Genomic DNA, 14301 nt, shown 5'->3' on the forward strand with positions numbered 1-14301 from the left:
TTGAAACAGTTAACATTCCTTCACTTGGGTTGCAGCCCAAGTCAGATCATGAAAGAAGCTATGCTAGATCACAGAAAAGGACCACCTAATCCAGTATTAAGTTTCCTACAGCGGCCAGGCAGCAAGTTATAAAGGCAAAGGTTCTGGTATTCCAGCAACTGGTATTCAGCAATATCCCACCTGTGAACCTTTTTGCCCGTATAAATCTGCCAGAATATCAGCAACAGAGGTCTTGATCTTTGGCCCATTAGTAGCTAAATTCTGATGAATGGGTATCACAGGGCCTCCTCAGTGGTGTCACCACAGTGACAGAATTCTGGGTGATCTCCAAGACTGGTCATACTCTGAGTCGACCCGATGAAATCAATTGACTAAGTTTATTCAAGTCCATTGATTTCAATGGGTCTGCTCTGAGTATGACTCATTTTGGCAATCACCTTCTTTCTTCAGAGGCGGGCTCTCCCTCCTTCCACTTTTGATGGCGATTGATGGTATTTTGAAATTGCAGAAGGCAGTTTCTTGCTGACTCTGCTGGGGTTTGCATTTGTGTATTCATTGTTGAATCCTACTGGCTCATCTCTCCTGATTGCTTATCTGTTCCCTCTTTGCATTTAATTATTATTATTATTATTATTATTATTATTATATCTTTATTTTTACCCCGCCCTTTTCCCAAAGCTGGAACTCCGGGCGGCTTACAAATAAAAACGAATTCATATAATAAAAACATACAAAAACCTGCTTTTAAAATTGAATTAAACTATATACGACATTAAAACATTTAAACACACACTTAAAATGGTTAAAAACAGTTTCAAGATAGTGCAATTAAGGCAGTAAAACAATATCGCACACCTCTTAAACGCTATCCTTAAACATCTTCTATTCCAAAGGCCTGTCGGAATAAAAAGGTCTTTACCTGCCGATGAAAGGACAGTAGGGAGGGGGCCATTCTTACCTCCCTCGGAAGGGAGTTCCAAAGCCTGGGAGCAGCCACCAAAAAGGCCCTATCCCGCGTCCCCACCAATTGTGCTTGTGAAGGTGTTGGGACTGAGAGAAGGGCCTCTCCTGAGGATATCAGGGCCCGGGCAGGCTCATATAGGGAGATACGGTCTGACAAATAGCCTGGACCTAGGCCGTATTAAGACCTAATGCCTCCCACCACACACAAGGCACTTTAAGATTATGTTTTTTGGTCAGGTCTTTGAAGCACAATAACAACGAACAACTTCCCAGTTGCCTTGTGTGTTTGATGCAAATGACATATGCACTGAACAGCTCAGGGAAGGTAGAGTCGCTCAGGGAAAGTAGAGTCACTCAGGCAACTGAGAATCCTCCCTACTTGCAACCTTGATGGCTCACCAGATGGAGACGCTTTGAAAGCGGCATCATTTCCTGGATCTAGCATAGACAGCTCTTTTTAAAATTACGATTATTGTTTGATAACGACTCAGATGCAATTCAAATACAGCTAGGGGTTATACATTAAAATTGTTTTTGTTTTCCTGTTACAGAGCCACTCATCTAGTATTAACAGTTAAATGAGATCAATTTTTATAAATCACAGTTATGAGGTCCAAATTTCACAAACTGGTACAGGCAAGGAACCTTGCGAATCATTTGGGGTAGCCTCAATGATAAATTCCCCCAAACTGCGTCAAACTATTCTGGGTGTTCAGATCCATTTCAGCTGGTGGGTCCATGTCAGTGGGGCAGTGGAATATGCTCCAGTTTTTAGTCTGAACTTTCAAGGAGCTGTCCAAAGTGCTGAACCTTGATCCCAAAATAAGTTCAGCACCTTTGACAGCTCCTTGAAAGTTCAGATTGCATGTTATTTTCTCAGATATCGCCAGATTCCAAACATTCCACAAAGACAGTTATAAATCATCTAATGTCTTCTATTTTTGAGCAGTGGAAATTTGAGCAGCTACCAACAGCCACATTAATGATTCCTTTCAATGAATATGTACAGCCTGATCATCCAGCATGTTTAGCAATAATAATTGTGGAGTCAGTTGAATATTGATCTTAATAATCATAGCAATCTCCTGATATACCTCAGTTCAGACTTTATGAGCAAGTGGGCACTCCCACCACAAATGAAAGTATGTGTCCCTGGCATCAAAGCTGCACCAACAATGTGGTGCCAACCTTGAAGTCATCTGAGATAATTGTACCGGCATGTGGTACCATGCGGAGCTTTCCTTCACATAAGCAGACACTGATTTGCGTGGTTCAGAGCAGTGGTACCCAAACCTTCTCCCCCATGGACATGAAATTGCTGATGGCCTTGGCAAACCACCTAGCTGTTTCCTGCCTGTCGTAAGAATTGTAATTTGCTATGCTGGATGCTGAATGGTTTTTAAGTGTGTTATTTCTGTTTATGTTACTTCTTATATTGTATTTTGTTGTGTCACGTTTTTACAGGTTGTAATACTAGGGGCTTCTACCCCTGCACATTTTGCATGCCAATCCTGCCACCTAACCCCAGTAATGGGAATCCCAGTGGCCCACCACCCACCTCGCCAGTCCCCCTTGCCAACCCCCCAGTGCCTCCAGGCATTGGTGCCCAGTGGCCATCATCAGCTCACTTGAACTCCTTGAGCCCTTGCTTCCCCTTGCTTGTTCCTCCACAGCTCACCCAGGCTGCCACCCCCCTGACCCCACCTGCCGCCCTGCCACTGCCATGACCCTGCAGCATTTAGAAGGCTCTCATCACGATTACAACATGATAGAAGCCTAAGAAAAATATTATATGTATGGACAATAAAATATAAGCAATAAAAGAAGCAATAAAAACAATTAAAAATCAGTATGAATGTTTATTGTGGGCATGCCGTGGACCACCTGAACGAAGTTCATGGACCATTGGTGGTCCACAGATTCACAGTTTGGGAACCCGTGGTTTAGAGAACCATAACTTTTTCCACTTAGCTTCAGTTCTATCAATGCCCTTCTCAGTCTCCAAGACAGGTCTTGGCAGTTTCCTTTGGGCTCAATGGGTCCCCTTCTACTATACCGGGGCTGAAGATTGACAAAGACTACTACCTTTGTACTGGAAACTCTTATTGCCAACCTCATTGCTTGGCTGTGATTGCTTGGCAGAGGGGAGGAAATTGCACTCTGCTTATGTTCCAGGTGCTGTCTTCCATGTTATTATTTTCCCCTTAACTTCACATGTGCATTTTCTCTGCAACTGGCACATCAACTCACCCTTTGTGCCAAATGTTGGTGCTTCAATATTTTCAGGGTTACGAGGACCAGCTGGGAAATCAGGACCGCAAGGCCCGAAAGGTGAAAAGGGTGAGACTGGTGAGAGGGGGCCATCTGGACCACCAGGTGAGTCTCAGGAAGAAGTAGCTGAAGTGATGAGGGATCAAAACAGACAGCTACTTGACATATTTATTATGTCAGGGATGGGAGACCTATGGCCCTCCAGATGTTGGTGAACTACAACTCCCATTATCTCTGACCATTGGCCATTCTGCATGAGGCTAATGGGAGTAGAAGTCCAGCAATATTGGAGGGCCCAGGTTGTCCACCCCTGACAGAAATGGTCTGGGTCTGGAACAGGGTCTTCAGCCACAACCCCACAGGTTGCTGACAGACCTACAGGAGGCCAGGGTAACAGTACTAACATACATATTGTAAGCAATCAAGCAGTGCATCCCATATTGCATGTTTTTGTTGTTTAAAAAATATATATGTTTGGATTAGATTCTGGGTATAACACCATGTGATTTTGGGCCCAGAAAAACAGTGGGGTGGGGAACCTGCCACTTTCCAGATGTTGCTGGACTTTGCATTTGAGGACCTTTTCTAGTTCTCTCATGGCTGCCCTCCCCAGTCCTAGCCTTCTTCTGATTTCTTGACTATTGTCTCCATTTTGGTTAATGACTGTGTCGAGGTATTGATAATCCTTGACAAGTTCAATGTCCTCATTGTCAACTTTAAAGCTACATAAATTTTCTGTTGTCATTACTTTAGTCTTTTTGACGTTCAGCTGTAGTCCTGCTTTTGTGCTTTCCTCTTTAACTTTCACCAGCATTCGTTTCAAGTCATTACTAGTTTCCACTCGTAGTCTGGTATCGTCTGCATATCTTAAATTATTGATATTTCTTCCTACAACGTTCACACCTCCTTCATCTTGATCCAATCCTGCTTTCCGTATGATATGTTCTGCGTAGAGATTAAACAAATAGGGTGATAAAATACACCCCTGTCTCACATCCTTGTGAAATCTCTAATGGCTCTTTATGCTGAATTCCAGGGCTGCATGGACCTCCAGGACCCAGGGGATATCCAGGTGAAACTGGCATCCCTGGACCTCCAGGACCTCCAGGGCCACCAGCATCTCCAGGACTCCCGTTAACATTCCAACAAGGAGTTCTGTACTCACTGCAGCCCAACGCTGAGAAAGAAAGTAGGTCTCCTTATGTTTTGAAGAGGGGCCACGGGAGACTTGAAAGTTTGAACTAAAACCAGGAGTGGATTCCACTCCCCCACTGACATGCAGCCAGCAGCCACCACTGACGACGATGATGATTTCATCTCATTTGTTAGTCACCCAATATCAAACAGCCTCTAGGTGACTTGCAGTCGATTTTAAAATGTACTCAGATTTAAAAAGCGAATCGTAGATAAAAATATACACCATCAGTGAAGTCTAAAACTCGTCAAGGCATTAAAAGCAAGGCAAAGTCATGCAAACTAGCCAATAAAAACTTAAAAACCCATCAAATAACATAAAAGAGTCACTAGAACAGCACACGTCGAGGTGTCTAAAGATGGATAAAGAAGGAGCCAGGCGTTTGGATTGTTTTATCACTCAAAATAGCTTTACTCCCCCAGTGGGTTGGAGGGGGGAGAGATATGGCTGTCTTTCCACCCGCCTTTCACGGTGGCTTCCTTATTGGAGGGTTTTCAAACCTTTAAACTGGAAGGGCGTATAGAGACAGGCTAGTCTGTCCAGAGGCTTGACGGGGCACTGCACTCTCCAGAGTGGTTTGTGCAGGGTTCGGAGGACTGACGCCGGGGGTCACATCCGCTCTATCAAGAATCCTGGCTGCAAAGCTTTCTAGTGCTGACACAGAGCAACTGATTAGTCGGGATGGGTGAATCTGTCAATTTCGGGGTTGGTCAGTTTCTGCCCAAGGGAGCCTGATTTCTTGAACACGGATTAACAATTCCCCGCATGGTTTAACAGTCAGTCCCTCTTCTCAGAGAACTCTGGGAATTACAGTTCTGCGAGTGGAATAGGTGTCACTCCTAACAGCTCTCTGCACCCTTCACAAAACTACATTTTTCAGGATACTGTGGGAGAACCACAACTATTTAAAGTGGAATAATAGCGGAATAAAGCGTTCCTTTGCATATTTAAGCACAACAAGGACATGGAATTCCAAGCTGTTAGAAGCTGGTATAGCACAGTGGGGAGGAGAGCCTGGCTGGGAATCCAGAGTCTGTGAGTTAAAATCCCCGCTCTTGTCTCCTGGGTGTCAAGGGCCAGCTAAAGATCACCCCCACAGTGAGTGGCTCAGGGGTGACGTGCCCTGCTCCTGTGCAGCTGTGGGCAAGCTGCATAGTCCCAAGGAGCCCAGTTGCCCCCCAGCTGGCAGCTGCGGACAAGGAAGGGGCTGGCTTGTGCAGCTGTGGCAAGCTGAGCAGGCCCTGGCCAGCTGGGGAGGACTAGCCTCAGAGAAAGGCAATGGTAAACCCTCTCTGAATACCGCTTATCATGAAACCCTATTCATAGGTCGCCATAAGTTGGGATCAACTTGAAGGCAGTCCATTTCATTTTCAAGAGTGCATATACCCATTGAGTGGGTGAAGTCAGGATTGACTTGAAGGCAGGCCATTTCCATTTTTTCCCAACAGTAGAGGGAAGCAGAGCCCAGTGAATGGACACCACGCACTCCTAAAAACAGCCACGTGGAAGAACTGACCTGCTAAGGAGTTTATATCCAGCATTCCGCCTAATCTGAACAACATTCTGATAGCAGCATTTGCAAGACGTTTTTTCAGTCATCTGTGGATTTAGCCTTAGGTGTAGAGTAGGGCTGTCAGACCATAAAGTCAATAATCTAAAATGACCAGAGTCATGTACTGCAATCTAGATTGGTACAATTCATAAGAACATAGGAAGAGCCCGTCGGATCCGGCCAGTGGCCCATCTAGTCCAGCATCCTGATCTCACAGTGGCCAACCAGGGGCCTCTTCTGGGAAGCCCACAAGCAGGGCTTGAGTACAATAGCAACTCTCCCCCCTTGTGTTTCCATCTCCTGCAGCTTCCAACAATTCGGAAGCATACTGCCTATGATTCTTTTTATCCCTAGGGCAGGCGTAACTGCAGATATTATTTATTTATTCTTGTCTGATTTATATTTCACCCTTCCTCCCAGCAGGAGCCCAAGGTGGCAATATATATTCTCCAAGATATTGGAGAAATTCCATTCAGTTCACATTTAAAGGCTACCCTACCTTGCACTTTCTGAAACTGACACCAAAACACAGGCATCCTTTGAAATTCACCCTTCTCCAGCCACAAATGCCTACATGCTGGGGTCAAATGCATGAACATAAGAACATAAGAACATAAGAAGAGCCTGCTGGATCAGGCCAGTGGCCCATCTAGTCCAGCATCCTGTTCTCACAGTGGCCAACCAGGTGCCTGGGGGAAGCCCGCAAGCAGGACCCGAATGCAAGAACACTCTCCCCTCCTGAGGCTTCCGGCAAGCATGCTGCCTCTGACTAGGGTGGCAGAGCACAGCCATCATGGCTAGTAGCCATTGATAGCCCTTGTCCTCCATGAATTTGTCTAATCTTCTTTTAAAGCCATCCAAGCTGGTGGCCATCACTGTGTTTTGTGGGAGCAAATTCCATAGTTTAACTGTGCGCTGAGTAAAGAAGTACTTCCTTTTGTCTCTCCTGAATCTTCCAACATTCAGCTTCTTTGAATGTCCACGAGTTCTAGTATTATGAGAGAGGGAGAAGAACTTTTCTCTATCCACTTTCTCAATGCCATGCATAATTTTATACACTTCTATCATGTCTCCTCTGACCCGCCTTTTCTCTAAACTAAACAGCCCCAAATGCGGCAACCTTTCCTCGTAAGGGAGTCGCTCCATCCCCTTGATCATTCTGGTTGCCCTCTTCTGAACCTTTTCCAACTCTATAATATCCTTTCTGAGATGAGGCGACCAGAACCGTACACAGTATTCCAAATGCGGCCGCAACACAGATTTATAGAACGGCATTATGATATCGGCTGTTTTATTTTCAATACCTTTCCTAATTATCCCTAGCATGGAATTTGCCTTTTTCACAGCTGCCGCACACTGGGTTGACATTTTCATTGTGCTGTCCACTACAACCCCGAGGTCTCTCTCCTGGTCGGTCACCGCCAGTTCAGACCCCATGAGCGTATATGTGAAATTAAGATTTTTTGCTCCAATATGCATAATTTTACACTTATTTATATTGAATTGCATTTGCCATTTTTCCGCCCATTCACTCAGTTTGGAGAGGTCTTTTTGGAGCTCTTCGCAATCCCTTTTTGTTTTAACAACCCTGAACAATTTAGTGTCGTCAGCAAACTTGGCCACTTCACTGCTCACTCCTAATTCTAGGTCATTAATGAACAAGTTGAAAAGTACAGGTCCCAATACCGATCCTTGAGAGACTCCACTTTCTACAGCCCTCCATTGGGAGAACTGTCCGTTTATTCTTACTCTCTGCTTTCTGCTTCTTAACCAATTCCTTATCCACAAGAGGACCGCTCCTATTATTCCATGACTGCTAAGCTTCCTCAGAAGTCTTTGGTGAGGTACCTTGTCAAACGCTTTTTGAAAGTCTAAGTACACTATGTCCACTGGATCACCTCTATCTATATGCTTGTTGACACTCTCAAAGAATTCTAATAGGTTACTGAGACAGGACTTTCCTTTCCAGAAGCCATGCTGGCTCTGCTTCAGCAAGGCTTGTTCTTCTATGTGCTTAGTTAATCTAGCTTTAATCATACTTTCTACCAGTTTTCCAGGGACAGAAGTTAAGCTAACTGGCCTGCAATTTCCGGGATCCCCTCTGGATCCCTTTTTGAAGATTGGCGTTACATTTGCCACTTTCCAGTCCTCAGGCACGGAGGAGGACCCAAGGGACAAGTTACATATTTTAGTTAGCAGATCAGCAATTTCACATTTGAGTTCTTTGAGAATTCACGGGTGGATGCCATCCGGGCCCGGTGATTTGTCAGTTTTTATATTGTCCATTAAGCCTAGAACTTCCTCTCTCGTTACCACTATTTGTCTCAGTTCCTCAGAATGCCTTCCTGCAAATGTTAGTTCAGGTTCAGGGATCTGCCCTATATCTTCCACTGTGAAGACAGATGCAAAGAATTCATTTAGCTTCTCTGCAATCTCCTTATCGTTCTTTAGTACACCTTTGACTCCCTTATCATCCAAGGGTCCAATCGCCTCCCTAGATGGTCTCCTGCTTTGAATGTATTTATAGAATTTTTTGTTGTTGGTTTTTATGTTCTTAGCAATGTGCTCCTCAAATTCTTTTTTAGCATCCCTTATTGTCTTCTTGCATTTCTTTTGCCAGAGTTTGTGTTCCTTTTTATTTTCTTCATTCGGACAAGACTTCCATTTTCTGAAGGAAGACTTTTTGCCTCTAAGAGCTTCCTTGACTTTGCTCATTAACCATGCTGGCATCTTCTTGGCCCTGGCGGTACCTTTTCTGATCTGCGGTATGCACTCCAGTTGAGCTTCTAATATAGTGTTTTTAAACAACTTCCAAGCATTTTCGAGTGATGTGACCCTCTGGACTTTGTTTTTCAGCTTTCTTTTTACCAATCCCCTCATTTTTGTGAAGTTTCCTCTTTTGAAGTCAAATGTGACCGTGTTGGATTTTCTTGGCAATTGGCCATTGACATGTATGTTTAATTTAATAGCACTGTGGTCACTGCTCCCAATCGGTTCAACAACACTTACATCTCGCACCAGGTCCCGGTCCCCACTGAGGATTAAGTCCAGGGTTGCCGTCCCTCTGGTCGGTTCCATGACCAACTGGTCTAGGGAATAGTCATTTAGAATATCTAGAAACTTTGCTTCTTTGTCATGACTGGAACACATATGCGGCCAGTCTATGTCCGGGTAGTTGAAGTCACCCATTACTACCACATTTCCTAGTTTGGATGCTTCCTCAATTTCATATCTCATCTCAAGGTCTCCCTGAGCATTTTGATCAGGGGGACGATAGATCGTTCCCAGTATTAAGTCCCTCCTGGGGCATGGTATCACCACCCACAACGATTCTGTGGAGGAGTCTGCCTCTTTTGGGGTTTCGAGCTTGCTGGATTCAATGCCTTCTTTCACGTATAGAGCGACTCCGCCACCAATACGACCTTCCCTGTCCTTCCGATATAGTTTATATCCAGGGATAACCGTATCCCACTGGTTTTCTCCATTCCACCAGGTCTCCGTTATGCTCACTATATCAATGCTCTCCTTCAAGACCAAGCACTCCAGTTCTCCCATCTTGGTTCGGAGGCTCCTAGCATTAGCGTACAGGCACTTGTAAGCAGTGTCTCTCTTCAAGTGTCTTTGGCACTTGTGGTTTGGCCTGTGGTAATTTTGCTCTTCTGAATTTATATCCTGTGCCCCTGCTCTCACAATGCCTACTTCTAGGCCTACCCCTTTTAAAATTTCATCATTTCTTTGGTTTTTATCCCAGGGGGGAGGTTTATTCCGAACCGGACCTTCCTCAGCTCCTGTCGGGTTTCCCCCCTCAGTCAGTTTAAAAGCTGTTCTGTTACCTTGTTAATTTTAAGTGCCAGCAGTCTGGTTCCATTCTGGTTCAAGTGGAGCCCCTCCCTTTTGTACAGGCCCGGCTTGTCCCAAAATGTTCCCCAGTGCCTAACAAATCCAAACCCTTCCACCCGACACCATCGTCTCATCCACGCATTGAGACTGCAAAGCTGGGCCTGTCTGGCTGGTCCTGCGCGTGGAACCGGTAGCATTTCAGAGAAAGCCACCTTGGAGGTCCTGGCTTTCAGCATCCTACCTAGCAACCTAAATTTTGCTTCCAGGACCTCATGGCTGCATTTCCCCATGTCGTTGGTGCCAACGTGCACCACGACCACTGACTCCTCCCCAGCACTGTCTACCAAACTATCTAAACAACGGGCGATATCCACAACCTTCGCACCAGGCAGGCAAAACACCTTGCGGTCTACATGCCCATCACACACCCCACTGTCTATGTTCCTAATGATCGAATCACCCACTACAAGGATCCCTCCACCCCCTGGAGATATATCCTCGGCACGAGAGGATAGCTGCTCATCCCCCAAGGAATGGGTCCCTTCTAAGGGATCGTTTCCCTCTTCCTCAGCTGGATGCTCTCCTTCCCTGAGACCATCGTTCTCCATGATAGCAGGAGAGCTATCATCGTTGGAGTGGGACATTGTTCCTCCACTTCAGAAAGATTTGAGGAATAGCAGGAATAGGGCAGAGAGAATTATTAGAACGATAAATGAATGGCACAAGGGAAATGCACTCATTTGTTGCTGTTGTTATGTGCCTTCAAGTCAATTACGACTTATGGCAACCCTATGAATTAGACCTTGCAATTAGATTAAGTTCCACTTGATCACTGGCATGTCCCAGACAGCTAACAAAATCGCCACAAGGCACGAAATGATGGGAACTGTTGGTCAGATTTCAGGGCTCCTCCGTTACACTGACTTCCTCTCCTTATTTCTCTCTGATGCAGATGGAGAGCCGCAGCTGGCATCTACGGTGATTGATAGTATCCTGGCCGGTTTGCCTGGACCTCGTGGTGCACCTGGGCCCATTGGGCCACCAGGTAATCAAACTGTTGGCATAAGGCAGAGTGGGAGGTAAAGCAATAGGGAAAACGTGGTTGTGTAAGCAGAGGAATCCAGCCTGCTTGGAGAAGCATGGGAGTCTACTAACTGGCCAACATCTGCTTGGAGAAGCAATTGATCCTGTGCACAGTGACCGAGTAGAATAGCTTGGCTCTTCAGTCCCTGTTGCAGCAGGCGAAACTTTCACATTGGGCAGCATGGAGGGGATCGTGTTGGTCAGGGGTTGCCAACCTTTTTGGACCAGGGAGCCCATTTTGAATTCTGAGAGAGTGTTGAGGGCAACAGTTACAAAATGGCTGCCATGGAGGGGCATGGTTTAACACAATATGGCTGTTATGGGGAACATCGCATACAGTAACATGATATGAGCCCAGAACACGAAAGATGCGTCCTGGTTGCTTGGCAAACTACTGAGAGTCCTGGAACTACAGTAGGGCCCCACTCATATGGCGGGTTACGTTCCGGACCCCCGCCGAAAAGCGAAAACTGCCAGAAAGCGGAACCCATTGAATAGAATGGCGCACGATGCCCGAAAACCGCCGTAAAAGCGGAACAAGTGCCGTATGAGTGGGGCTTTAGTCTAATTGTGTCTAATTGAGACTGACGCATTAGCGAAGTGCCGTAAAGCGAAGAGCTGTAAAGCGGGGCCCGACTGTACTCGGAAATAAGACAGAAACAGGAAAACTGCACTAAAAGGAAGGGCAAAACAGCAGCTCTTTAGGACCTCAGGGATTCCTCTTGTCTGGTGTCCAAACAAGTCACTTATCAATCACAGCTCTGACTTCACTCATTGGCTAAATCCAGTAGCGTGGTGGCAAATTCAGAAGTGCAGGGTCCCTTCACAATAGTCACAGCCATGGTCCCTCACAGCCACACCCCTTTCGAAGATTGTGCAACCTTCTAAGAATATAGAGTAATCTGGCCAGGCTGGAATACTGCTTTAGAAGACTCTTTTCGGTGGCTAACACTCTCCCCTTTCATGCTGATTGGCTCATAGGATGCTTGAGACATAGGGACCCTGATGGGACCTGGCTCCCCAAAAAGTCAGGGGACTATGACCCGGTGAGACTCTGGATGACTACATCCCTGGCTAAATGGGCCCTGGGCTCCTGCTGGGAGGAAGGGCGGGAGATTAATCAAATAATAAATAAATAAAAATAAAATGAATCCACTGACAGATGGAAGCAGCCAGGCTGGCTCATTTCACTGAAATGGCTTCGAAGGGGACCTGCACATTTTGCTTCATGACTTACTTGCTAGGAGGACTAGAGACTTACTTTAAAAAAAAAGCTTTGAGTCTGAAGCCAACGAAGGAAGAAGGCAGACCAGCCAACAGTAGATGCAGCCAGAGCCAATTCATTCTAGTTTTGGCTTCCTCCTTCCTGCTGAGGCGACACATTCACACAAAACATTTATTCCACTATCATTCCACTTTAAATACTCATGGCTTCCCCCAAAGAATCCTGGGAAGTGTGGTTTGTGAAGAGGGCTGAGAGTTGTTAGGAGGCTCCTATTTTCCTCCGAGAGCTACAATTCCCTGAGTGGTTTAACAGTCAATCCCTCTTCCCAGGGGACTCTGGGAATTGTAGCTCTGTGAGGAGATTAGGAGTCTCCTGACAACTCTCAGCACCCTTCACAAACGACACTTCCCAGGATTCTTTGAGGGAAGCCATGACTGTTTAAAGTGGAATAATAGTGGAATAAATGCACAGTGTGAATGCAGCCTGAGGCGGAGGAGGAAGTTGATAAGCACTTCCTCTACCCTCTGGACTGCTTTTAAGGATGAAGACCGGTGAGTTGGTCCTGCCCGAGGGCAGGCTGAGCTTGGTGGGGCACTGCCCCACTTGCCCTTTTAGAGCAGCCTGAAATGGCCGGAATGACCTCTTTCTTGGGTCTGCACTGGGCTGAGGGTTCTTGTGTACTTTGCCTAGCCCGTACCTATAGGGACTGGGCTCTCCTTCTACCTCCTCCACAGGATTGGGTCTTTCCACTTCTTCAGCAGTTCCTTCTTCTGCAAGGGAAAGTCCTGTCTCAGTAACCTATTAGAATTCTTTGAGAGTGTCAACAAGCATATAGATAGAGGTGATCCAGTGGACATAGTGTACTTAGACTTTCAAAAAGCGTTTGACAAGGTACCTCACCAAAGGCTTCTGAGGAAGCTTAGCAGTCATGGAATAAGAGGAGAGGTCCTCTTGTGGATAAGGAATTGGTTAAGAAGCAGAAAGCAGAGAGTAGGAATAAATGGACAGTTCTCCCAATGGAGGGCTGTAGAAAGTGGAGTCCCTCAAGGGACCTGTACTTTTCAACTTGTTCATTAATGACCTAGAATTAGGAGTGAGCAGTGAAGTGGCCAAGTTTGCTGACGACACTAAATTGTTCAGGGTTGTTAAAACAAAAAGGGATTGCGAAGACCTCCAAAAAGACCTCTCCAAACTGAGTGAATGGGCAGAAAAATGGCAAATGCAATTCAATATAAACAAGTGTAAAATGATGCATATTGGAGCAAAAAATCTGAATTTCACATATACGCTCATGGGGTCTGAACTGGCGGTGACCGACCAGGAGAGAGACCTCGGGGTTGTAGTGGACAGCACGATGAAAATGTCGACCCAGTGTGAGGCAGCTGTGAAAAAGGCAAATTCCATGCTAGCGATAATTAGGAAAGGTATTGAAAATAAAACAGCCGATATTATAATACCGTTGTATAAATCTATGGTGCGGCCGCATTTGGAATACTGTGTACAGTTCTGGTCGCCTCATCTCAGAAAGGATATTCTAGAGTTGGAAAAGGTTCAGAAGAGGGCAACCAGAATGATCAAGGGGATGGAGCGACTCCCTTACGAGGAAAGGTTGCAGCATTGGGGCTTTTTAGTTTAGAGAAAAGGCGGGTCAGAGGAGACATGATAGAAGTGTATAAAATTATGCATGGCCTTGAGAAAGTGGATAGACAAAAGTTCTTCTCCCTCTCTCATAATACTAGAACTCGTGGACATTCAAAGAAGCTGAATGTTGGAAGATTCAGGACAGACAAAAGGAAGTACTTCTTTACTCAGCGCATAGTTAAACTATGGAATTTGCTCCCACAAGATGCAGTAATGGCCACCAGCTTGGATGGCTTTAAAAGAAGATTAGACAAATTCATGGAGGACAGGGCTATCAATGGCTACTAGCCGTGATGGCTGTGCTCTGCCACCCTAGTCAGAGGCAGCATGCTTCTGAAAACCAGTTGCCGGAAGCCTCAGGAGGGGAGAGTGTTCTTGCACTCGGGTCCTGCTTGCGGGCTTCCCCCAGGCACCTGGTTGGCCACTGTGAGAACAGGATGCTGGACTAGATGGGCCACTGGCCTGATCCAGCAGGCTCTTCTTATGTTCTTATGTTCTTATGTCCCCGGGCTAACACAATCTCAAATTATT

General features: G+C 45.8%; 1 protein-coding gene across 4 annotated transcripts in view; it reads left to right on the forward strand.

Moving 5' to 3' along the window:
* COL26A1 (collagen type XXVI alpha 1 chain) overlaps positions 1-14301 on the forward strand; it is a 132969-nt gene that overhangs the window by 102935 nt on the left and 15733 nt on the right. For all 4 annotated transcript variants that reach the window (XM_061605419.1, XM_061605420.1, XM_061605417.1 and 1 more), the window contains exons 6-8: positions 3250-3339; positions 4271-4423; positions 10774-10866. In XM_061605419.1, the coding sequence (XP_061461403.1) occupies positions 3250-3339; positions 4271-4423; positions 10774-10866 (336 nt within the window). The remainder of the gene's footprint in view (positions 1-3249; positions 3340-4270; positions 4424-10773; positions 10867-14301) is intronic.

This window comes from Rhineura floridana, chromosome 21 (assembly GCF_030035675.1).
Source record: "Rhineura floridana isolate rRhiFlo1 chromosome 21, rRhiFlo1.hap2, whole genome shotgun sequence".
NCBI lineage: Eukaryota > Metazoa > Chordata > Lepidosauria > Squamata > Rhineuridae > Rhineura > Rhineura floridana.